This window comes from Rana temporaria, chromosome 7 (assembly GCF_905171775.1).
Source record: "Rana temporaria chromosome 7, aRanTem1.1, whole genome shotgun sequence".
NCBI lineage: Eukaryota > Metazoa > Chordata > Amphibia > Anura > Ranidae > Rana > Rana temporaria.
In genome coordinates, this window is record NC_053495.1 from 12,353,745 (window position 1) to 12,379,474 (window position 25,730).

General features: G+C 47.8%; 1 protein-coding gene across 2 annotated transcripts in view; it reads left to right on the forward strand.

Annotated features, from left to right (window-relative positions):
• Positions 1-25,730, forward strand: part of USP19 (ubiquitin specific peptidase 19) — a 114,657-nt gene that overhangs the window by 11,337 nt on the left and 77,590 nt on the right. For both annotated transcript variants that reach the window (XM_040358909.1, XM_040358911.1), the window contains exons 2-6: positions 4,114-4,391; positions 11,440-11,568; positions 14,868-15,004; positions 18,106-18,579; positions 24,033-24,384. In XM_040358909.1, the coding sequence (XP_040214843.1) occupies positions 4,250-4,391; positions 11,440-11,568; positions 14,868-15,004; positions 18,106-18,579; positions 24,033-24,384 (1,234 nt within the window). In that variant the 5' untranslated portion in view covers positions 4,114-4,249. The remainder of the gene's footprint in view (positions 1-4,113; positions 4,392-11,439; positions 11,569-14,867; positions 15,005-18,105; positions 18,580-24,032; positions 24,385-25,730) is intronic.

The window sequence follows — 25,730 nt, forward strand, 5'->3', positions numbered from 1 at the left end:
AAAAAATGGCCCGGTCATTGGACAACCAATTCTTCCTGGACTGAAGTGGTTAAAATTCCCAAAACATTCTATATCTTCTGAAAGCGGAGAACCTGGAGAATTAAGGGGGGGGGGGCTCCTCTCTGGCAGTAGAACTGAAAGATAAATGAGGGGATTGCTGTAAATACACAGAATACCAAACGGTGACGGTTGTATATTAAAGCGGAGTTCCGGTGACTTGTCCTCAATGTTCCCCTATGGGGGAAGTTCCTCCACTGACTGCGCAGGCGCAAACTTCCCGACGGAAATCCCCGAACCTCGGCCGGCATCCAGGCTCATTCTTTAACATCCCCGTGGATTGGAGGATGTTAAAAAAAGAGCCAGGAGGCCGAGCGAGCGAAGCGAGCCGTCCGAGCGCAGTGAGGCCGACTGGCCACTTTCCTCTAAGTCCACGTCGCCCTGGATGCCGGCCGCCGTTCGGGGATTTCCGTCAGCAAGTTTGCACCTGCGCAGTGCTTGAAGGAACTTTCCCGATGGCTGGAACCATCTCTGCGCCTCAGTTCGCGCATGCGCTGGAACTTCCGTGATACCTGGAACCAGCACGGCAGATCACCGGCCACAATTTCACTTTTTTAAATATAAATACTCCTGTAATACACAAGCTTAATGTATTCTAGTAAAGTTAGTCTGTAAACTAAGGTCCGTTTTGTTAGGTTGTCGCAGCATTTAGACACTTTATAAAATAGAAATTGACTGGGGCCATCTTAAGTGTGGGCAACATGAAGCCAGACTGTATGACTTCCTGGATTTCAGCCTTGCAGATCTCGCACATGCTCAGTGCTGCACAAGCAAGGTATTGGGTTTCAGATCAGGTTTCAGCACCTGTACTGTCCAAGTCACATGATTCTTTGAGACTGGGGAGTGCACAGACTCCTGGAAAGTTACACCCACTACATTCCCAGTTGTCTGTGCGGTGTAGGTTAGGAAGCATTAAGCACCTAGGTGCAGGAAGTGGGAAGATTAACTATTCTGCCTAGCAACAACACTTTGAAGGCATCTAAAAAAAAAAAAAATTTTTCTTAAAGGACTAATGACATTTTTTTAAAACTACTGGTGTAATGTTATATTTATGGGTGGAACTCCACTTTAAGGAGTGAAAACAAAGACGGTGTGGAGTTACACAATGAACGCATGCAGGCGACATTTCCATTGTCGGCGCAGCTCTCCGGACCGCCTCTTACTCCATTCCTTGGAAGGCCTATTCTTTGGCTGTAATTGAACTCTTTCTGAGGACTGACAGCCGCCCGGTGCCTTCCTCTGAAATGTATTCCTCATTGTGCCGCACAGATGGCGACTGAGTAATCCCGAAGCCACATCTGTGTCTGAAACGATTAGACTCCGAATGGTTAATGTAATACCGGAGATTATGGTGATCGCTACGGCAACCTTATGCATGCAAAGCCATTGTGTTGGCTGCAGAGTTCAGAACATCTCTACCAAGGGGGCTGATGTTTCCCTACAATGGGCTTTCTGGGTGTGTTTTTTTTTTTTTTTCGTGATAACTGAGAGTTTTATGTTTATCCTATTTGGAGACTGTCTCACTTTGCTTATTTAGGGTAAAGTCACAGGTTGTCTTATATAAAAAAAAAAAAACTTGCCCCTCCCCTCACTCCATTGCTGTTGCAACTGTGAGCTTGTTTTTAGTGTTAGTTCACACCAGACGCAGTTCCGTTCAGCTCCGTGCGCGTTTTTTTTTTTCTGCACTAAATGCATGCACAGTGTTTTCCATGTATTCCAATGGCTATAGTTCACACTGTACCAGGCTTCGACAAAATCCGGGTGCCAGGTCGCAATCGCGACAAGAAATTGTGATCTGGCGCCCGCCGGTAATTGAGGCCGCAAAGCCGCGGCCTCAATTACTGGCCGTCGCGGGGCGCTGCCGCGATCGCGAGGTGGGGGCGTACAGAGGCACAGGATCCTGTGTCTCCGTGCGCCCCCACGCGACCACGGCGGCCGGTAGTTTAGGCCACGGCTTTGCAGCCTTGTGAAGGACCAAGCTGCCTTCTGTGACATAGCGCCATCTGGTGGTGGCCGTTGGCATTACAAGTAAAACAGCAGTTCTAATGTGTGGTTTTTTTTTTTTTTTTTTTTTTTTACTGTTTTCACTGCCATCTCCTTCCCTCTAATTAGAACCCCAAACATTATGTATATATTTTTATTCTAACACCCTAAAGCAGGGGTCTTCAAATAGGGGTGTAACGGATCGTCACCGATCCGTGATCCGAACGGGCCACCCCGTTCGGATCGGCACACCCCGCGATCCGCGGAGCGCTCCGGAGCCTAGGCCTAGGAAAGTCCCCGGCTTCGGCCTAGCTCCGGAGCGGCGGCCAGTCTGCTTGCCAGAGCCCAGCGTGACACGCCTCCCCGCCTCCCCGGGGAGGCGTGTCACGCTGTGCACTGGGCTCTAGCAAGCTGAATGGGAAAGTTAGCAGTGAAGCACTGGTGTGAGAGGAGGGGGGAGGGGGGGGGGATTAAAGCGGAAGCACGTGAGGCTGTTTGGGACTTAAAGTACAATCTTGATGTTTTTACAGATATATATATATATATATATCTGTAAAAACATCAAGATTGTACTTTAAGTCCCAAACAGCCTCACCTGCTTCCTCTTTAATCCACCCCTGTGAATTGCTATTGTGCTCTTTTTTCGGATCAGCAAAAAAAAAAAAAAAAAGGTTCCTTTTTTTAATTGGTCCAAAAAAAAAAAAAAATATTATTTTATTATATATATATATATATATATATATATATATATATATATATATATATATATATATATATATATATATATATATATATATATATATATATAAATAATATATAATATATATATACATTTTTTTTTTTTTTTGGACCAATGAAAAAACGGACCTTTTTTTTTTTTTTGCTGATCCGAAAATGATCCGATCCGTGACTCCTGATCCGAGGATCGATCCGATCCGTGAGTTTTTTGATCCGTTACACCCCTATCTTCAAACTACGGCCCTCCAGTTGTTCAGGAACTACAATTTCCATCATGCCTAGTCATGTCTGTGAATGTCAGAGTTTTACAATGCCTCATGGGATGTGTAGTTCCGCAACAGCTGGAGGGCCGTAGTTTGAGGATCCCTGCCCTAGAGAATAAAATGGCGATCGCTGCAATACTTTCTGTCACACCGTATTTACTAAATTATACTACATTATAGTGTTGGTTTCAGTGGGAGTAATTGCGCCCCGTCATTGGGTCCCATTGTTGGTGTCATCAATGATGTCATTTTCCCCCATTGTTGGTGTCATTGAGAGAAACTGTGCCCCATTGTTGGCGTCATTGAGAGGAATTGTCCCCTATCATTGTTATAATTTTAAGGAGTTGTGCCCCGTTTTTAGTATCATTATGAGGATTTGTGTTCCATCGTTGGTGCCATCGGGCCCCATTGTTGGTGTCAGTAGGACAAATAATGCCCCATTGTTGGTGTAATTGAGAGAAACTGTGCCCCATTGTTGGTGTCAGTAGGAGAAATTATGCCACATTGTTGGTATCAGTGGATAAAAGCAAGCAAAGGGCCGCAACTGGCCCCCGGGCCACAGTTTGGAGACCACTGCTGTAGATAAACAGGTACAACTTATGTAGGAGGATTTCTTTTTTTTTATCTGTGTGTCACCTGAGGCCAGTCACTTCACTGGGTATATGTAAGGGTTTACAACCACTTTAAGACTAGATGGGCAGGAGAACAAATTGTTCGGCAGGTAAACCTCTCCTTGCATATGTCCGTCTCTGCTTTCACCAGTTTGCCTGCTGTTCAGCTGCAGCCTAAAGGCAGAAGGCCCTCAGTCACCGGACACCTTCAGCCAAGAGATCAGAGGAACTAGTACACACAGGTAGAGTCGCTGGTGCCGGTATTCTTTGTGTGCACTACCCTCCTTTCCACTTCATAGCATGAACATGAATGCTCTGGCAGTGGAAGGTTTCACACCTAGGGCTACTCTTGAACATCTTCAGAAGGTCTAATCTTTCTGTATGGCCAGCTAAAGGTTGACTAGACCATTTTCCTGCTTGATGATATGACGATACTGAGTGTAATCCTTGTCTCTCCGCAGATCATTTCTTCCTTGACGGAGCGTCTACCCACAGAGAGTCGCCAAGATAGCTGGCCCAGGTAGAAAACGTCGAACCCCTGACCCAGACACCGTTACAGACCCTGGGGGCCCCTTTGTTTTCATCAAGCGGCAGAAGATGTCCCATCCTGCCGAGGGCGCCGGGCAGAGAAGGGTGACGCGTGGATCCGAAGATGCCGTCAACAGAAAGAAGCAGAAAGATCGCATCAACCAGGAAAGCAAAGAAGGCAAGATGGTGTCCGGCGGTGAAACCAAGAAAGGTCGGTAACTGAAGGCCGTCTCTTTTTACCTAATTTAGTCTGGGTTCACGCTGGTATGACACAACAGTCGTACCACTTTGGATCCGACTTTGCCCTGCGACTTGAAGTCCGACATGCGTCCGACTTCAATGAACAGGGTTCCGGCATTTGATCCCTGACAATACCAGGCTGGTGTAAATCTTTAGGAAGAACTCCGTGCCAAGTTTAAAAAAAAGACATGGTTTCCCCCTCTAAGAGCATACCAGGCCCTTCGGTCTGGTATGGATTTTAAGGTGAACCCCATACGCCAGAAAAAACTGCACTGTACCAGGCTGCGTGCCCTCAACTTGGGGGGGTTGCTTTGGGTGGGGCAGCCCCCCCACCCCAAAACACCATGTTCCCATGTCGAGGACAAGGGCCTCTTTCCGAATACCCTGGCTGTTGGTTATTGGGGTCTGGGGGCTTATCGAAATCTGGGAGTCCCCTTTAATAAGAGGGCCCCCCCACCCTATGTGAATTAGTATCGGGTACATTGTACCCCTACCCATTCAACTAAAAAAGTGTCAAAAATAACACACTACACAGGTTTTTAAAGTAATTTATTGGGCAGCTCCCCCAAAAATGGAAGTTCTGCTTTAAGTGCTGGTGACCCCCTGACATGCCACATTTGGCAATGTAATTTTTTGGGGGGGAGGGGGTGGGAGACGGGTACTCAGTTTTTTGACAGGCTCCCAGTTCCTGCCTTGGCGCCGCGACACCAGAAGGAAGCTCACCTCTCCCCCCCCTCCCTGCAATCTTCTAGGACACATCACAGGTCACAGAAGATTGACCAGCCATTCACAGCGCACGACTCACGCTTGCGCAGTGCGCATCCGGCTGTGACGCCACAGCTGGCCGCCCGCTGTTGGAATGCCAGCAGAGAGGGAGAGGAGCGAGGCTTTGTGCTCCTGCATCGCTGGACTGTGGGGCAGCGGAGTGTTTGTCCGATTTTATTAAAAGTCAGCAGCTACACTTTTTGTAGCTGCTGACTTTTTTAAATGGGTGGAACTCCGCTTTAAGGCCCTTTTCACACTTTTATGCAACTTGTCCGGCGACTTGGGACTGCAAAGTTGCATGACAAGTCATACCCCATGATTTCCAATGAGTGCTGTTCATATCTGTGCGACTTCAAAGTAATCCCTGCACTACTTTTGTCCGACCTTTGATGCGACTTGAGTTTCGTAGATCTAAAGATTACCCAGGTATTGCTTCAAGTCACGTGACTTTGAGGTCGCACAAATGTGAACGGGGCCTCAAGCGGAAACTTTACCCATGACAAGTAACAAATAATGTTTAGCAAGGAACAAACATTCCACATTAATAAATATGCTACCAAGATGAGTGTGTACTGTAAGTTGCCTCCAGCATTGCTCCTGTTAGGCAAGCTGTCACCATGGCATTGCAGGACAAGTGAGCTGCAAGAGAGCTCCTTGTGGACGTCACCAAGCAACTGTAAACAAATGACGTTTTTTCACATACAGAGGGCTGAGCTACCAATGCGTAGTCTAAAAAAATTAAATAAAAATTCTACTTAAAAGATCACTAAAGGGAATTTTTTTTTAAAGCGGTGGTTCACCCTCCTTCACATCATTATACCATTACATTCGGCATCGTAGCGCGAGCTACGGTATGCCGGTCTTAAATTTTTAATCCCCGTACTCACTGTGCTATCGATCATTGAAGAATCCGACTCCCGCGGGGAATGGGCGTGCCTATGGAGAGGGAGGATGATTGACGGCCGGCTCTGGCACGTCACGCTCCCCGAAGACAGCCGGAGTAGGTCTCGGCTCTTCACGGCGCCTGCGCACAGGCTATGCGCAGGGGCCGTGAAGAGCCAACCCTATTTCGGCTATTTCCGGAGAAGCGTGACGTGCCAGGGCCGGCCGTCAATCACCTTCTCTCACCATAGGAACGCCCATTCCCCGAGGGGAGTCGGAATCTTCAATGAGCCATAGCACAGTGAGTACGGGGATAAAAAATGTAAGACCGGCATACCGTAGCTCGCGCTACGATGCCGAATGTAATTGTATAATAAAAACATCTCCGGGAGGCTGTCTTTATACGGCCTCCGCTCCTCCGGGCCACTGGGGGGCGCGCGCCCGCCGCATCACTGAGATGCCGATGCGCGTGCCTGGGGGGCCGCGATGTCCGCCAGGCACCCGCGATCGACGGTTACAGAGACAAGGACATGGATCTGTGTGTGTAAACACAGAGATCCACGTCCTGTCAGGGAGAGAGGAGACCGATCTGTGTTCCTTGTACATAGGGACACAGAGCAGTCACCTCCCCCAGTCAGTCCCCTTCCCCCACAGTTAGAAACACTATGCAGGGTACACATTTAACCCCTCCCTCACCCCCTAGTGTTAACCCCTTTAATGCCAGTCACATTTATACAGTAATTAGTGCATATTTATAGCAAGAACTTTCCACCTTCATGTGAGCGAGCCTCAACCTGCATATTGGTCCGGGGCTTAAGTGGTTAAGCACATAAGCTCCGTTTTGTGTTGAAAAGAACTGTGAAATTCAAAACTCTGTTGGGGTGTAACTTGCCTCTTGCAAGTTACACCTGCCCCCTTCTCACTCTATCATTACTGTGCAGGAGTGTGGGGTGGAGCAAGATGGCGGCGACGAAACGTCACTTCCTGACGAGCCGTCGCCGGGTGTACCAAGATGGCCGCCGCTCCGGAGCTAGGCCGAAGCCGGAGACTTTCCTTTGGCCGAGGCTGCGGAGCGCTCCGCGGGTCACGTGGTGTGCCGATCCGAACAGGGTGACCCGTTCGGATCACGGATCGGTGACGATCCGTTGCACCACTACCCCCAAAAAAATGACATGCCAGGGGGTCATCAGTGCTTAAAATGGTTGTAAACCCTTTTTAAAACAACTTTATGCTACAGGTAAGCCTATATTAAAGGGGTTGTAAAGGTACAATTTTTTCCCCCTAAATATCTTCCTTTACCTTAGTGCCGTCCTCCTTCACTTACCTCATCCTTCTATTTTGCTTTTAAATGTCCTTATTTCCTCACTTCCTGTTCTTCTGTCTGTAACTCCACACAGTAATGCAAGGCTTTCTCCCTGGTGTGGAGTGTCGTGCTCGCTCCCTCCCTTGGACTGCAGGAGAGTCAGGACGCTCTCTACGTTACAGATAAAGGAGCTGTGTGTTAGTGGGCGTCCTGACTCTCCTGTAGTCCAAGGGAGGGGGGCGAGCACTACACTCCACACCAGGGAGAAAGCCTCGCATTACTGTGTGGAGTTACAGACAGAAGAACAGGAAGTGAGGATTTCTCAGAAGAAATAAGGACATTTAAAAGCAAAATGGAAGGATGAGGTAAGTGAAGGAGGACTGCACTAAGGTAAAGGAAGATATTTTGGGAAAAATAAATTGTACCTTTACAACCCCTTTAAAATCTACCAACAATAGCAGAAGTTGACCAAAGGGTGGCGGTAAAGGGCAGAAAAAACACGTGATTTTGGGAAAGTTTGCTGAAAAAGTCCTGTCGCGCGCGCGTGCGTGCGTGCGTGTGTGTGTGTGTACCAAGTTCACGGCCAACGCCCTTCAAACAAAAATCTACAGAAACGTTCGTTTGAAGTCCGAACGTGTGTATGAGGCGTAACAGCAGAGTTATGTAGATTTCTCAACATTTAAAAAAAAAAAAAAAATTGAATAAAAAGTTCTCTTGCTGAGAAGTTTGTTTCGGTTTCTCAGTATTGGGTGACTGCTGGTACGATAATCAGCTGACCCTGTACACCAGGGATCCTCAAACTACGGCCCTCCAGCTGTTCCGGAACTACATATCCCATGAGGCATTGGAAAACTCTGACATTCACAGACATGACTAGGCATGATGGGAATTGTAGTTCCTGAACAGCTGGTAAGTTTGCCATAGTTTGAAGACCCATGCTGTACACCAGGGATTTGCAATTAGCGGACCTCCAGCTGTTGCAGAACTACATGTCCCATGAGTCATAGCAAGACTCTGACAGCCACAAACATGACACCCAGAGACAGAGGCATGATGGGACTTGTAGTTTTGCAACAGCTGGAGGTCCGCTAATTGCATATCCCTGCTGTACACCGTGCAAGCCAGACCAGTTCATGTCTGAGCCCAACCCGTGTTGACTTTATGGGGAGTTGGTTGCAGGTATGCCGTGTGTCTGTACATGTGAAGTACAGGAAAGAAAGACGTCTTTTGTCTTATTTGAAGGCCAGAAAATCACCTGATGACGGTTACATCTTCAAAGAATTCTCCTTACCGAAGTAGGCGAGACTGAAGGAGCATATCAGTCCAACGTCCATCCCCTTTCTACCTTGGTTAGTGACCACAAAGCTGGTGCAGCGTCCATGATTTTTTAAATCCCGCTCTTTTTCCGCAGGACAGATCGGAGTAATTCGGGTTGGTCTGCGCCGGCACAGCACATCGCTCTGATCCCTCCAGCGGGGGTTCCCATGTTAAAAAAAAAACATAAAAAAATTCCCAGCTTAACTTACCAACCAGCCTGCAGCAAACTTAATTGTCTTGTGTAAAGCCTCATACATTCGATCGGATTTTCTGCGGACAAAGTGTAGGACTTTTGTCCGAAGGGCATTGGCCAGGATCTTGTCTTGCATACAAACGCCAAATAATTGTCGGCCAACAAACACAAAACAACTTGGTTTTTCAGCTCTTTAGCGCCACCCTTTGGGCAACTTCTGCTAATGTTGTGTTATGGTGAGCGTTGCTTTTGAGCGTGCGTGTTTGTATTTTGGACTTGTGTACACACGATCAGAAAGTCCGTCAAGACACATTTTTTGTCGGGGGGAAAAATTTAAAGCATGCTATCCCGCGTTTTCCGTGGAAAATCCAACAGCAATTGTCCGATGGAGACTCCAAACAGTAGAATTTTCCGACAACAGCCTGTCGTCACACAATTCAAGTCAGAAAATCCGATCGTGTGTACGAGGCTTAACGGTTCACGTTAAACAGGGGATTAGCAGTAGCGGTGCCCTACCTTTTTTAAAGTGAAACTTCAGTATTTTTTTAAAATATTTCCATCTATTAAATCTTCTGCCCTTGTTTTTAACTTTGTATTGTAATTTTTTTTTTCTGCTGGTAAATACCTTATACAACCCACTTCCTGTTTCTTGTCTGTTAAAGCCCTCTTTAATTCTGGTGAGATTTCCCAGGAAGGGAGGGGGGTGAGTCATTAGAGGGCCAATAAGAGCTGCAGAGCTGGAGGTGTGTGTCTGTAAGTCCAGGAAGTGAACAGGCAGCAGCTTCAGCTGCCCACAGTTAAAATGGCTGCAGCCAGACTCAGTGGAGGGAGAATTCTGCAGCACATTTGGCAAGTACAGAATCACAGTGTCTATAAAATAATATGCAGGGAAGCTTCAGAATGGCAAAGATGTTTTTATTACAAACTATGTGAGCGGACTGCATTTTCTTTTTTAAGAATGAGGCCCATTTTAAGCAATTTGGTAACAGGTCGCGGGCCACAATGAGCGCATCGGGCAGATGACAGGTTCACTCTGCATATGCAGTGCAGACACACACACAACAGCTGGAGGTCCACTAATTGCATATCTCTGATGTACAGTATGGTATACAATCAATACTTGGTCGGGGCTCCTTTTGCATGAATTACGGCATCAATGCGGCGTGGTATGGAGGGGATCGGCCTGTGGCACCGCTGAGGTGTTATGGAGGCTCAGGTTGCTTTGATAGCGGCCTTCACCTCGTCTTCATTGTTGGGTCTGGTGTGTCTCATCTTCCTCTTGACAGTATCCCACAGATTCTCTATGGGGTTTAGGTCAGGCAAGTTTGCTGGCCAATCAAGCACAGCTATCCTATGATCATTAAACCAGATATTGGTACTTTTGGGCAGTGTGGGAGGTGCCAAGTCCTGCCGGAAAATGAAATCCGTATCTCCATGAAGCTGGTCAGCAGAGGGAAGCATGGAGATCTCTAGAATTTCCTAGTAGATGTCTGCGCTGACTTTGGATTGATAAAACACAGTAAACCAAAACCAGCAGATGACACGTCTCCTCAAATCATCTCACTGTGGAAAATTTTGCATTTCATTTGGAAATCAAGTTCCCAGAGTCTGGAGGAGGAGTGGAGAGGCACCGAATACAAGTAGCAATGAGGTCCAGTGTGAAGTTTCCACAGTCGGCAGTGCCGGCCCAAGACATTGTGCTGCCAGGGACCAAGAATGAAATGCTGCCCCTCCCCCCTCGAAAAAATCACGTCATGGCTCTATACATGTATAAAGAGGACCTGTCATGGCTCTATTCATGTGATGAAGACAAAATTGCTTAAGGAAAGCAACCAATGGTCAGACTTTATAGGCAACACAGACAGGAATAGCAAAAAATATATAATTTTATTACAAAGTAGTTACATAAAACAACATTAAAAAGAAAACCATATAAGATGTCAGGTATGTATGTTGCCTATAAATGTCCCCTGTGCGTCTACGCGTTTCGCCATGAGGCTTCTTCAGGACAGACAAGAGAGGAAAATAGTCAGTCATCCGAACGGCATAGGCATAGATATATCCTGTACACAGGCTGTCTCCCGGGGGGCAAACGCTGCTATCCAATCTGCCATAAAGAGTAATTACATTGTACCGGGGACATGCACGGGGACAGGGCGGTATTAGGATCATAAGAATTTGTGGGTAGAGTAGGAGGGAGCGGCAATGCAGAGGGCTGGAGAGGCGGAGTTCCGATCGGAGCCGAGAGCTAGGGGGAACAGATTCCGACGGGCAACCATTCTCGGCACAACAGGTTCCTCGGAGGGAGCGGCGCCTGCCTTTCTCACTCGCAGACTGCTCCCCTCCGGCTGTGAGTGTCCTCACTGGCAGTGGAGTGGGCGGTCTGGCGGGCGGCAGAATGCTGCCCCCCCTAAAAGTGCTGCCTGATACCCATGGTACCACCCAGTCCCATCATAGGGCCGGCCCTGACAGTCAGTGATGATGCTTTCAGTCATGTGGGGATAGTATTTGCCTGTCTTGATTCACTAAATCCGTTCTGTTCTGTTTTTTTTTCTCCAGAAATTATGATTGATTGGAAGCAGAACTCTGAGGAAATTATCATTAAACTGAACACCGGTCCGGGAGCTTTAATCGTGGAGGATGTCAAGACAGCATTTACAGACACTGACTGTGTCATCAATTTCCCAGGTAAGCTCTACGATTATCCAGAGCGGATTAATTTCTGGACAAGCTTCTAATTGAAGACAGCCGTTCCTGTTTGTATTGGTTCTGTGCAGCTTCAGCATCATTGTCTCACGAGCCCGTATTCTGCCAGATCTCGGGTACATGTCCTCTGCAACATTTCATTGATTGATACAGATTAGGACACTTCCTAGTAGCTTGGTGTACCTACATCTATGTTGTTTGGTGGCCATCCTTTAAAGTGCAAGTCAGGGCAGAGTTAACAAAAAACATATTCAATACATTTCTGCAATATTTGCACATTTCCTGCATGTTTTATTCATTTAAAATACAAATGTTCAAAATCCTGTGTTTTTTTATCTGCCAGAAATCTGGTAAACTTCTAGCTTCCTGTAGTGAGCTGAGAGCACACAGTGCCTATGCTACACCCAAATCACGAAATGTGTTGTCAGCCCTAACCCAGTTCTAACCCTGCTGAACGCATTCCACTTGTTACTGTTGCAAAGAGAGGGGATGAGTTCTGTAGTTCAGCAGCGTAGGCAGCACTGTCCGTTCAAACTGGAATTTAGGAGCTCACAAAAGTTTTTGAAATCTTTCTTTCTTTCTTTCTTTCTTTCTTTCTTTCTTTCTTTCTTTCTTTCTTTCTTTCTTTCTTTCTTTCTTCCTTCCTTCCTTCCTTCCTTCCTTCCTTCCTTCCTTCCTTCCTTCCTTCCCCCCTCTTCCTCCCTCCTTCCTCCTTCCCTCCTTCCTCCCCCCTCTTCCTCCTTCCTCCTCCCTCCCCTCTTTCCTTCCTCCTCCCTCCCCTCTTTCCTTCCTCCTCCCTCCCCTCTTTCCTTCCTCCTCCCTCCCCTCTTTCCTTCCTCCTCCCTCCCTCCCCCCCTCTTCCTCCTTCCTCCTCCCCCCTCTTCCTCCCTCCCTCCCTCCTTCCTCTCCCCCCTCTTCCTCCTTCCTCCCGCCCCCCCTTCCTCCTCCTCTTTCCTCTTTCCTCTCTCCTATTTCCTCTTTACTCTTTCCTCCTCCTCCTCCTCCTTCCTTCCTTCCTTCCTTCCTTCCTTCCTTCCTTCCTTCCTTCCTCCTCTCTCCTCTCTCTCCTCTTTCCTCTTTCTTTCCTCCCTCCCTCCTCCCTCCTCCCTCCTCCCTCCTCCTCCTCCTCCTCCTCCTCCTCCTCCTCCTCCTCCTCCTCCTCCTCCTCCTCCTCCTCCCTCCCTCCCTCCCTCCCTCCCTCCCTCCTTCCTTCCTTCCTTCCTTCCTTCCTTCCTTCCTCCCTCCCTTCCTCCTCTCTCCTCTTTCCTCTTTCCTCTTTCCTCCCTCCTCCTCCTCCTCCTCCTCCTCCTCCTCCTCCTTCCTTTCTTCCTTTCTTCCTTTCTTCCTTTCTTCCTTTCTTCCTTTCTTCCTTTCTTCCTTTCTTCCTTCCTCTCTCCTCTTTACTCTTTCCTCTCTCTCCTCTTTCCTCTTTACTCTTTACTCTTTCCTCCTCCCTCCCTTCCTCCCTCCTCCCTCCTCCCTCCCTCCCTCCCTTCCTCCCTCCTCCTCCTCCCTCCCTCCCTCCCTCCCTTCCTTCCTTCCTCCTCTCTCCTCTTTCCTCTTTCCTCCTCCTCCTCCCCTCTTTCCTCCTCCTCCTCCCCTCTTTCCTCCTCCTCCTCCCTCTTTCCTCCTCCTCCTCCCTCTTTCCTCCTCCCTCTTTCCTTCCTTCCTTCCTTCCTTCCTTCCTCCTCTCTCCTCTTTCCTCTCTCCTCTTTCCTCTCTCCTCTTTCCTCTTTCCTCTTTCCTCTTTCCTCTTTCCTCCCTTCCTTCCTTCCTTCCTTCCTTCCTTCCTTCCTTCCTTCCTTCCTTCCTCCCTTCCTCCCTTCCTCCCTTCCTTCCTCCTCTCTCCTCTTTCCTCTTTCCTCCTCCCTCTTTCCTCCTCCTCCTCCTCCTCCTTCTCCTCTTTCCTCCTCCCTCCTCTTTCCTCCTCCCTCCTCTTTCCTCCTCCCTCCTCTTTCCTCCTCCCTCCTCTAAAGTTATAGGGGGTGGTTTTATGGCGTTTTTTTTAATCGGGTCTGCGACTTTATGGCGGACACTTGACACATTTTTAGGACCATTGACAACTATACAGCGATCAGTGCTATAAAAATGCACCGATTATTGTAAAAATGTCACTGCCAGGGAAGGAGTTAACACTAGGGGGCGATCAAGGGGTTTAATGTGTTCCCTAATGTGTGTTTTTACTGAAGGGGGAGGGGACTGACTAGGGGGAAGAGATTTATCGGTGTTCATACATTGTATGAACACACGATCAGTCTCCTCGCCCCTGAGAGAACCGGCATGTGTCTGTTTACACCCACACATCCCCGTTCTTGTTCTGTATCGAGCAATCGCGGGTGCCCGGCGGTCATCGTGACCGCCGGGCTTTTGCATTGGCTCCGGGGACACGCTTCGGCCGTGCACAGCCGGAGGCTTTCTTAAAGAGCCAACGTACTGCTACGATGGCTCGCGCAGGGGGGCCAGCCTGCCCGGTATAACTGCGGCGGCTGGTCCGGAAGGGGTTAAAGACCCCAGATCTCTCCATAAAGAGTACCTATTACATGTCTATTGCTTTCCCAAGTGATATTTTCATATCTTGTGACAGGAATAAGTCATTAATAAAAATGTTTTTTAAAGCGTCAGTCTAAAATAAAATAAAAATACGTAAAGTGCCCCACCCCCCCTCCTGCAAATGCAAAACACGCGTTGGTCCCAAATGCACGCAAACAGTGATCATCTGACACGTGCGAGGTCACACTACGAATGTCAGATCATGGGCAGTATTTCCAGAACCCTTGCTTAAATCTAAAGTGGTAACCTGTAAAGGCTTTTAAAGCGTCGCCTATGGATGGTAAAATTTACGTTGTTTGTTGCCATTGTGACACTTTTAAATGTTTGATATTTATTTACTTGGCGTATACTCATTCTTTATTTTTTACAAAAATTGGGTTATATTGCTTTTTTATTTTGCTGCAAATTAAAAAAAAAAAAAAAATGTACTGAGAAGCTGCTATGCAAATAATGTGTAACATAACAATTGCAATACAATCCAATTTATTCTCTAGGGCCTCTGATTTAAAATGGATAATGGTTGGAGGTTCTAGGAAATTTTCTAGCAAAAAAATCATGATTGTGTAAACAAAAAGTGCCAGAAATGTCCTGCAGGTCAAGTGGTTCAAAATGTTGTAAAGGCAGAAATCTTTGCATTAGAGGAAATAAAGTCTTCAAGTACAGCAGGGACTTGCGTGAACCTTCTGTAAAAGGTGAACTAACCGTGTTAAGGGAATGTTTGTGTATTGCAGAGGGCAGTCAGTGGAATTGTCACTTCCATGAAGAGATCGAAGGATCCTGCAGTAAGATTCAGTATAAAGAGAAAGGGAACTTCCTGCAAGTCATCCTGCAGAAGAAAATTCCTATGAACAAGTGGCCCAGCCTCCAGGTGAGATTCATCAGGGTAATATTACACAATGTCTGGGCCTGTTTGTAGGGCCGCTGATAAGGCAGTACAGCCAGCCCTCCTGTACTGGGCCCTAGCCCCATCAGTTCAAATGGGGGGCCCGCGCACCTGCCGAGTAGGTGGACCGTCTGTACTGTCTTATTGCAGACACCAATCCTCTTTTGCCACCCCTTGCAGCGCTGCCAGCCTCTGTTCCTCTTTCTCCCTCCGGCTTCACTGCAGGGAGATTGGTTCTAGCACATGCGCCCCTTCCATCTTAAGTACCCCCCCCAGTGGTTCCGGCTTCCCTCCTTTCCTCTCCTGCCGACAGCTGCTGCGGGTACACAGGGGGATGTTTCAGGATGGATAGCGGGGGAATGGGCTGGTAAATATATAATTTATTGGCCCCTTCCTTTCCTGAATGAACGTAGCGAGTGATCGGTACCAAGGCAGCACAGTGGTGTAGTGAGTAGCACTTTCGCCTAGCAGCAAAAGGGTCGCTGGTTCGAAACCCGACCACGACACCATCTGCCTGGAGTTTGCATGTTCTCCCTGTGCCTGCGTGGGTTTCCTCCGGGCACTCCGGTTTCCTCATCACACTCAAAAGACATGCTGGTAGGTAAATTGGATCTTGTCCAAATTGGCCCAGTATATATATGTATATCTGTGTGTCCCAAGTGTGTCACGATCCTACGGGGTAAAATGACCGCACCAGCCAAGCAGACTCTGGCTGGAAAAAGCGCCCAGAGGCGATTCAGTTCGCATGAGTAGCGCTATATAAGTCATTCATTCATTCAATCACTCCTGTTTTCATTAATCACTGAAGCATAGTGACTACTATCTTTACCAGTCTACAGTGCCCTTAAAGTCCATGACTTGCCCCTAGGTCGTTTTCTTGTTCGACTGAAGCATAGTAAACTGTGCTTCAGTTTGTGACTGAGCAAGAAGCCTCAGAGCGCTTCCAGTTCATTTATCTGTGCAACTAAGGCTGCAGAGAAATTAACTGATAAATCTATGTCCTCAGTCACTTCCGGCCAGGGGGGCCCTGTCAGGTAGGCTGTATGGGGTCCCGTGATTTCTATCAGCAGCCCTGCCTGTTTGCATTCAAAAGTCAAACTTCGGTCAAATTCTTTTATTGCCTTTTTTTTTATTTTTTATTGCAAACAAATCCCCTACTGTTAACTGAACATTCACATATCTTTTGAATAACCACAGCAGTGCCTAAATAAACCACCTTGCAAAGTGGGATCCACGGGGCTTTATCACTCTAGCATTACAAAAATCTCCAATCCTACCCCCTTCACCTGTGCTACCGGTCTTGTGGGCGCCCTTGTATAGTCTTTGCAGGGAACCCGCTGACGTTCTGTGGCTGCGGTGGGCGGTTCTGTTTTGTGATGCTCTGGAGCGTTGGCGGTCTGTGGCTGCGGTGGGCGGTTCCGTTTTGTGATGCTCCCGATTTTTGTCCCCGCCCATTCACATCTTTTACAGCTGATGTAAAGCTCAGTGTTTCCCGGCAGCTAAATGGTGGCGCTGTGGGTGGGTATTGAGCTGCCCAGTCACAGCTCGGAGTACATTTTCCAAGAATCTTGGGAAATGTAGTTCTGTGGGCTATGGCTGGGTTTAACGACTTCCCGCCCGGCCTACAGCAAAAATGTTTTGTTGAATACGTTTTTATTGAAAAACATAACGTAGATGACAAAGCATAGTAGACAGGAGCATGATAATTCCTCCAAAGACAAAACATACAGGTACATGTGAACATTCGACATGAAAGATAATATTTTGTTACTGAGCCTAATTGAGGGTCCGACCATGTGGCCTACAGCAAAATGACGGCGGGGCAATGGTTCAGTTATTCTGACTGGACGTCATATGACGTCTTTCAGGATAACTGCCAGTGGGGGCGCGCAGCCATCGTGGTGCGGCATGTCGGTCTGATACACCGCTTAACCCAACCTAAGTAAAGAACCTCTGATTGAGGTTCTTTACCACGTGATAAGCCGTGTCCAATCACGGCTGATCGCAATGTAAACAGAAAAAGCCGTGTATCGGCTTTTCCCCACTCGCATCTGACAGGAGCGAGTACAGGAGAGCCGATTTAGCCCCCCCCCCCCCACCCATGGTGTACTACAGGGCTCAACAAATCCCGGTCGCCATGGCGACTAGAAATAGGGTCCTGGCGACTTGGCTTGTGACCTGGCACCATCTGGTGGTGAGCCGTTGGTATTACAAGTTATTACCACCAGATGTGAGCTGGCGCCATCTGGTGGTGGCCGTTGGTATTACAAGTTAAGCATTACAAGTTAAACAGCAATTCTAATGTAATTTTTCACTATTTTCACTGCCATCTTCTTCCCTCTAATTGGAACCCCCAAACATTATATATATTTTTTTATCCTAACACCCTAGAGAATAAAATGGCGATCGTTGCAATACTTTCTGTCACGCCGTATTTGCGCAGCGGTCTTACAAGCGCACTTTTTTTGGGGAAAAAATTACACTTTTTTTAATTAAAAAATAAGACGACAGTAAAGTTATCCCCATTTTTTTTAATATTATGAAAGATATTGTTACGCCGAGTAAATTGATACCCAACATGTCACGCTTCAAATATACGTCCGCTCGTGGAATGGCATCAAACTTTTACCCTTTAAGATCTTCATAGGCGACGTTTAAAAAAATCTACAGGTTGCATGTTTTGAGTTACAGAGGAGGTCTAGGGCTAGAATTATTGCTCTCGCTCTACCAATCACGGCGATACCTTACATGTGTGGTTTGAACACGTTTACATATGCGGTCGCTGCTCACGTATGTGTTCGCTTCTGCGCGCAATCTCGTCGGGACGGGGCGCGTTTTCTGGCTCCTAACTTTTTTAGCTGGCTCCTAGATTCCAAGCAAATTTGTCAACCCCTGGTGTACTAATTCAATTTGCCCCCATTGCCATTGCCCAGAGCAGGTAAGTATGCCTTTACAACAGCTTCAAGGTGTCATTGTAAGAAGACAATTCATGTTATTCACTTTACCTGTCAGTCATAATGTTATTGCTGTTCTGTGTTCGTTTTTATAAATGAATGTTAAAATCTTATTACGGTGTTCCTTTTTAGAAAAAGAAGAAAGATGTGGTTAAAGAGCAAGGGAAGCAAACTACAATAAAAGAAAACCGCAAAGCAAAAGGACCTTCAAAATTATCTGCATCTGAAAAGAATCCGACCCAACCGGCTGGCAACTCTGAGATGAAAAAGATCAAATCTGAGCAGAAGAGCGCCAAGCGAGGCCAGGAATCGGTGGAAGTCCCCACCAGAGGGAAGGGCCATGTCGCAAGAAAAAGTGAAGCCAGCGTAGCCACCCCGAGCGGGTCACAGATTAGAAAAGCCTCGCCCCATAAACCCGTTTCCACAGTCCCTGCACGGGACGCCAGCCCTCGCAGTCACAGAACTGTCAGCCTAGAGGATTCTACAAAGTGTGTGAAAAGTAAAGGGCTGGGCAAAGTTCCTGAGCGGACTCAAGCCGGGGATAGCTCAGTACTAATAACACCGGCAAGTCCCCTCAGAGATACTCAGAATGCTGCAGGGGACAAGGTAAGATGATTATTGGGGTCTTCACTCTAACCTGAAACTGCCCCTTATTTGAAAAAATATAACATAAGCTGAAAAAAATAAATTCTATTCGTTTTGGGTACGGCGGGAAAGGGTGAAGCTTAAAGCGGGGGTTCACCCTTAGAGGGCACTTTTTAGCCTTAGATTAATGCTCGTTTTGTCTAGGGGAATCGGCTATTTGTTTTAAAATATGAGCTGTACTTACCCGTTTACGAGATGCATCCTCTCCGTCGCTTCCGGGTATGGGCTGCGGGACTGGGCGTTCCTTCTTGATTGACAGTCTTCCGAGAGGCTTCCGACGGTCGCATCCATCGCGTCACGATTTTCCGAAAGAAGCCGAACGTCGGTGCGCAGGCGCAGTATAGAGCCGCACCGACGTTCGGCTTCTTTCGGCTACGAGTGACGCGATGGATGCGACCGTCGGAAGCCTCTCGGAAGACTGTCAATCAAGAAGGAACGCCCGCTCCCGAAGACCCATACCCGGAAGCGGCGGAGAAGATGCATCTCGAAAACGGGTAAGTACGGATCATATTTTAATACAAATAGCCGATTCCCCTAGACCGAACGAGCAGGAATCTAAGGGGAAAATTTTTTTTTTTTAATAAATGGGTGAACTCCCGCTTTAATTGTAGTCCTCGTTAGGGGGCTGTCCACTTTTTTTTTAAGGTAACACTGCTCTGTCCATGTCTCCCTGTCTTTCTCGCGTCTGTGCTTCTGCACTGTTACATGTGCCTGTGGTTGGCATGCCAACATATAATTACGCAAGAATTTTCCACTGATGCGGGCCCATTAGGCCCCTTTCACACTTGGGCGGCGTCGGCGGTAAATAGCTAAAAATAGCGACGCTTTACCGCCAATTTCGAGGCGGTATTTGGCCGCTAGCGGGGGTATCTGCAGAGGCGCATTGCTGGCGGTATAGCCGCGATGCCATTGGCCAGGAGCGGTATACACACTGCTCCAAAGATGCTGCTAACAGGACTTTTTTACCGTCCTGCTAGCGCACCGCTCCAGTGTGAAAGCCCTCGGGGGCTTTCACACTGGAGACACGGCAGCGGCTGTTTAGGGTTGGTTTGCAGGCACTATTTTCAGCGCAATATCGCCTGCAAACCGCTCCAGTGTGAAATGGGTTTTACTCAGGCAGTGAAAAAGCTAGGTTTACCCCTGTGTGTTGGTAAGTTTTTATTACATTTTTTTTCTCCTCTGCAGGCAGTTTTTGGGGGGGGGGGGGGGGGGGGTTGACCATCGCCTTACTGGCATGCTGCACTCCTTTCGGCTTCATTGCCGGTTCCCTACTGCGCATGCGCCCTGCACTTTCTAACTGGCCCGGCGGCTGAAAAAACAGGTACCCCCTCCCCCCTGAAAGGTGCCAAATTTGGCACCGGAGGGGGGGCGAAAGATAAGTGGATGTTCAATTTTTGGGTGGAACTCCGCTTTAAAGAAAGGGTTAAAACCACCACAAAGCGCCTCTGCAACGGTGCCCATTGATTTCAATGGGCAGGAGCGGTGGAGTGGTATACAACACCGCTCCTTCACTGCTCCAAAGCAGGACTTTTTTTTTTTTTATTGTCCTGCTAGCGCACCGCTTCAGTGTGAGAGGGCTTTCACACTGGAGAGACAGCAGCGGCTGTTTCAGGTCTCTTTGCAGGCGCAATTTTTAGCTTTGTAGCATCTGCAAAGTGACCCAGTGTGAAAGGGGCCTGGGGCACAACATTTTTTAGTTTTGAATAGAGTGGAGAGGGATTGGCACATCTTGTCAGGTTTTTATTGTCTGTGCCCCCCTTTAAGGAGATTCACCTTCTATTTGTCCTGTTCACCTTAATCATGGAAAGTAAAATAAAATCTCAGGTTTTTGGGTTTTTCCCAGAGCAGAATTAGAGGGGAAATCTTCCAACGGAGACACTAGTTCTGGTGGCAACTAAGGAGTTTCTCACTTTGTAACGATTTCCTGTAGTAGCTATGGGACAGGAAGTGAAGGGAAATCTCCTCAATGGGACACAGTGCAAAAACTGACAGGGATTATAACCCTCTCTTTATTTAAAAAAAAATAATCAACATTTTGCTTTTAGCTCTACTATTAACCGGTTAAGCCCCGGACCTTTAGGCAGCTAAATGCCCAAGCCAGGTTTTGCGATTCGGCACTGCGTCGCTTTAACAAACAATTGCGCGGTCGTGCGACGCGGCTCCCAAACAAAATTGGCGTTCTTTTTTCCATACAAATAGAGCTTTCTTTTGGTGGTATTTGATCACCTCTGCGTTTTTTATTTTTTGCGCTATAAACAAAAATAGAGCGACAATTTTGAAAAAAAAACAATATTTTTTACTTTTTGCTGTAATAATTATCCCCCAAACCATATCTAAAATGTTTTTTTTCTCAGTTTAGGCCGATACGTATTCTTCTCCATATTTTTGGTAAAAAAAAATCGCAATAAGCGTTTATCGATTGGTTTGCGCAAAATTTATAGCGTTTACAAAATAGGGGATGTTTTTATTGCATTTTTATAAAAAAAAAAAGTTTTACTACTAATGGCGGCGATCAGCGATTTTTTTTTTTTTCATGACAGCGACATTATGGCGGACAATTTTGACACATTTTTGGGACCATTGTCATTTTCACAGCAAAAAATGCATTCTTTATTGTGGAAATGACAGTTGCAGTTTGAGAGTTAACCACAGGGGGCGCTGAAGGGGTTATGTTTCACCTAGTGTGTGTTTACAACTGTAGGGGGGTGTGGCTGTAGGTGTGACGTCATCGATTGTGTCTCCCTATAAAGGGGATGACACGATCGATGCTGCCGCCACAGTGAAGCACGAGGAAGCCGTGTTTACACGCGGCTCTCCCCGTTCTTCAGCTCCGGGGACCGATCGCCGCTGGGGTCCCGCGGTCATGGAGCTTCGGACCGGGTCGTCGGCGCGCGCCCGCGGCCCATGGCTGGGTAGACGTACAGGACGTGAAGGTACGTCCATCTGCCCAGCCGTGCCATTCTGTGGACGTATATCTACAGGCGGCGGTCCTTAAGTGGTTAAAACAGGCTTTCCATGGGATTGAGTCCTTTGTATGCTGATGGGTGGGAGAGGGAGCCGGTCTGACAGAGAAAGGAGAGCATTGGGGGTGTTATCAGTGCAGAGATTTATGATGGTCAAATGGCAGGAAGGAGAGGAGGCTTTTAGTCTCCTAGTAGTTGGCAGGGAGTTGTAATCTGTGTGTTGTGCTACAAAGGAAAGTCTGCAGCACCCTTGGCAAATGGTAAATGATTACTTGAGAAGGTTGTGAGATTAGCGATGATGCAGCGACTTGATGATTCTGTTTCTAAAAATGATTCAACTACATATTGTCCCCCCGCCCCCCCGGATCTGGTTGCCAAATGTAAAGTGGAGCTGCTTCTAAAAATAGTAACCCGTCATTCTCTCGTGGTCACTTTCCCACTATCCTAAAATAATTCCATACATTTAAAGGGAAACTGAGCACTTGAGCAACTGAAATGTATCCATGCTCATGATCTCAAGAAATTGCCCCTTTCCTGATGTGGAAGCGAACGCTCCATCATTGATCACTTTTACAAACTGACCTACTACCCGGGACCTTGTACACTAGTGATCTGGAATGCACCCCTTAAAGGTAGGGTTGTCCCGATACCACTTTTTTAGGACTGAGTACAAGTACCGATACTTTCAAGTACTCGCCGATACCGAATACCAATACTTTTTTTTAAATGTGTCCCCAAATGCAGCCATGTCCCCCCACATATTGCAGCCATGTCCCCCCACATATTGCAGCCATGTCCCCCCACACCTAGATGTCGCCGCCGCCGCATGGTTAAACAGCGTGCGGGGAATATCACAGCTTTCATTTGAATAGCTGTAGTGTTCCCCGCTGCGCCGCGTATAGACACTCCCCCTTGCTCGGGATTGGACAGATCCGTCCAATCCCGAGCAAGAGGGAGTGTCTATACGCGGCGCAGTGGGGGAACACTGCAGCTATTCAAATGAAAGCTGTGATATTCCCCGCACACTGTTTAACCATGCGGCGGCGGTGGTGTTGTTGCGGTATGCGGCGGCATTCGTTGCGGCAGCGGGGGGGCGAGTATCGGATGAGGCATCGGGGGCATTTGCGGGAGTGCTCCCAAGTACAAGTACTCCCGCAAATACTCGGTATCGGTCCCGATACCGATACTGGTATCGGGACAACCCTACTTAAAGGGGTTGTAAAGGTTCATGTTTTTTCACCTTAATGCATTCTATGCTTTAAGGTGAAAAAAAACAGAGGATTGGCACCCCCCCCCCCCCCCCCCGAGCCCCCGTTTACTTACCTGACCCCACGAAAGTCCCCCGGCCTGAACGCGCATGCTTCTCGGCCGGGCTTCTCGGCTAATTAATTGGTTGACGGCAGCGCAGACATTGGCTCCCGCTGCTGTCAATCAAATCAATGACGTGGCGCGCCAGGGCCAAGTGATACAATAAGCAGCTATAGCCGCAGGCTGTATCACGGGAGCGCGCCCGCAAGAGCTAACCCCCGTGGGGGGTTATACTCTGCAGAGCTTGGTGTGGAGAACGCAGAGAGCTGATTGGAGGGAAAGGACACCCCCCCCTTACACAGGAACGGAGCTGAGGTGGTCAATCACAGGCTGTGTGCTGGAGCTCCCTCTGTCGCTTTTATTTCTCTTGGTCTTAGGAAAGCTTGTCAGAAGTGACTCGTGCAGATAGCAGTGGAAGGAGGCAGCAGACAGAGATGACACTTGGTGCTCTGGATTGAGACAAGTACACACTATAGAGCAAGTCCCTTCATGCCTCTGCCTGTGGGAGTCATGCTTGCAATGCCTCATGGGACTTGTAGTTCTGCAACAGCTGGAGGGCTGCCAGTTTGAGACCCATGCTATAGAGCAGGGGTCTCCAAATTGCGACCCGAGGGCCAGATGTGGCCCTTTGCTAGCCTTCATCTGGCCCTTGGGGCAGTATTGCTCCCAACGATATGAGGCACTATTCCTCCCAATGACACCAACAATGGGGCACTATTTATTCCATTCTAGCAATGATGGAGCACTATTCCTCCTCCAGCACTGGCGCCATGTTTATTCTCACTGATGCTCGGCCCTGGGGAATTTTCTACCTCCATTGGTCAGAATCTGGCCCCCCTTAAGTCTGAAAGACGGTAAACTGGCCCTTAGCTTGAAAAGTATGGAGACCCCTGCTATAGAGGGATATGCTTTGTTCATATTTAATTTCTGATGTTTACAAAAACTTTAAGGGGACATGCTACATTCCTTCATCAGGGCAGGGACTGACATAAGGGGCCATTGTGATTTGTAAACCCATGTGTAATATGTTGATGGTATAAATACACACAGGATTAATATTAAAGTCTAATATACTGTGCAATTTTTTTTTTTTTTTTTTTTTTTTTTTTTTTTTTTTTTAACGTGCTTCTTTTCATGTTGAAGGCTCCTGCATGTGACCAAGAGATGATTCCTCTTCCTGATATGCAGCCAGTGCCCCCGTCAGTCTCTCAGATGGTACAGCCTGGGTGCTCCGCCACACCAAGTAACCGGATAGAGGAGGATATGGCTTCAGGTGCAATTGTCCCGTCGAAAGAGTTGGCCGCTACAGTTTCGGAGCAAGTCCTGGAGCGTCGGCAGGAAGTCCCAAAACCACCCGAGATTCTTCATGATCAGGAAACATTTGTAGATTCCTCGATAGTTCCAGCAACACAAGAGGAGCTTCAGCTTCCAGGGAAAGCACCTGAAAATCTGACGGTTCCTAACGGGGGCTGCAGCCTGGAGGATGGCAGAGAAGGTAAATGTCTAGTTGGGCAGCACCTTTCCTGATGATTCTCAACGTTGGTTTTTAACCTCTTGGCACAGAGAGTGCGCAAACATGCAGCTCTCCTGCTCTGCTCCTTCACGCTCACTGGAGCACTGAGCTGTGGAGGGGCAAGGGAGCGGCTGTCTCAGCGGCACCTGGCGGATCCAGACTTCCGAAGTCAGGATGACGTGGTGCCTGGGCTGAACTTGGTGACGTTGGCAGAGAGTGGACTTCAGAGCTTGGACTCTACTGAAAAGGGGTCACAGGAGTGAAAAACAAATTGCACTACTGTGGCCCTTAAGAGAAGCCCAGCCTAATGAGCGCGGGTGGCCCTTTAACACTGAGGGGCTGCATATTTGTGTATCTAAATGTAAACAAACCTGTGCCCTGCATGCTCTCGGCACAATTACCGGTGCCTAAGGCCCCTTTCACACCTGCGCACCGTATGTCCACTTTTTCATCCATCCGTTTACGGATGAAAAAGGGACATGCATGTATCCCTATGGGATAGCGGGTGACACCCGATCTCATCCGGGTCTGCTATGCTCTGATTCTGCAGACGGAGGAAATCCTATTTTTCCATCCATCATCGGATCGGGTGAACACCGGCAGACGTAGGGGAGAGCGGAGATCTGACAGTGTGGTCACTGGTGTGTTTGTGTGTGTGTGTATATGTGTGTGTGTGTGTGTGTGTGTGTATATATATATATATATATATATATATATATATATATATATATATATATATATATATATATATATATAATGGTGGCGATCTGCGTTTTTTTTTTTATCAGGGCTGCAACATTATGGCGGACACGTTTGACACATTTTTTGGAGCATTAACAATTTTACAGCAATCGGTGCTATAAAAATACACTGATTACTGTATAAATGTCACTGACAGGGAAAGGGTCAACACTAGGGGGCGATCAAGGGGTTAACTGTGTTCCATCTCTGTGTTCTTACTGAAGGGGGGGTGGGACTTGCTATGGAAAAGGACAGATCGGCGTTCATACTTTGTATGAACACACGTTCAGGCGTTTCTCCCCTGAAAGAACCGGGATCTGTGTGCTTACACACACGCACACACAGCTCCTGGTTCTCACTCTGTCACGAGCGATTGCCCGGCGATCATCGCGCCCAGTCGGGCACTCGCATCGGCTCCAGGGGGGCGCCCCTAGTGGCCACAGGGCCATGTTGCCGCAGTAAAACTGCGACGGCTGGTCGGCAAGTGGTTAAAGCAGGCCATACAACTCCTCGCTGCCTGGCATTTGCTTACTGAAGAGCGATCTGATCGTTGATTGGTCTTTAAAGAGCAACGTTGGCGTTAACTA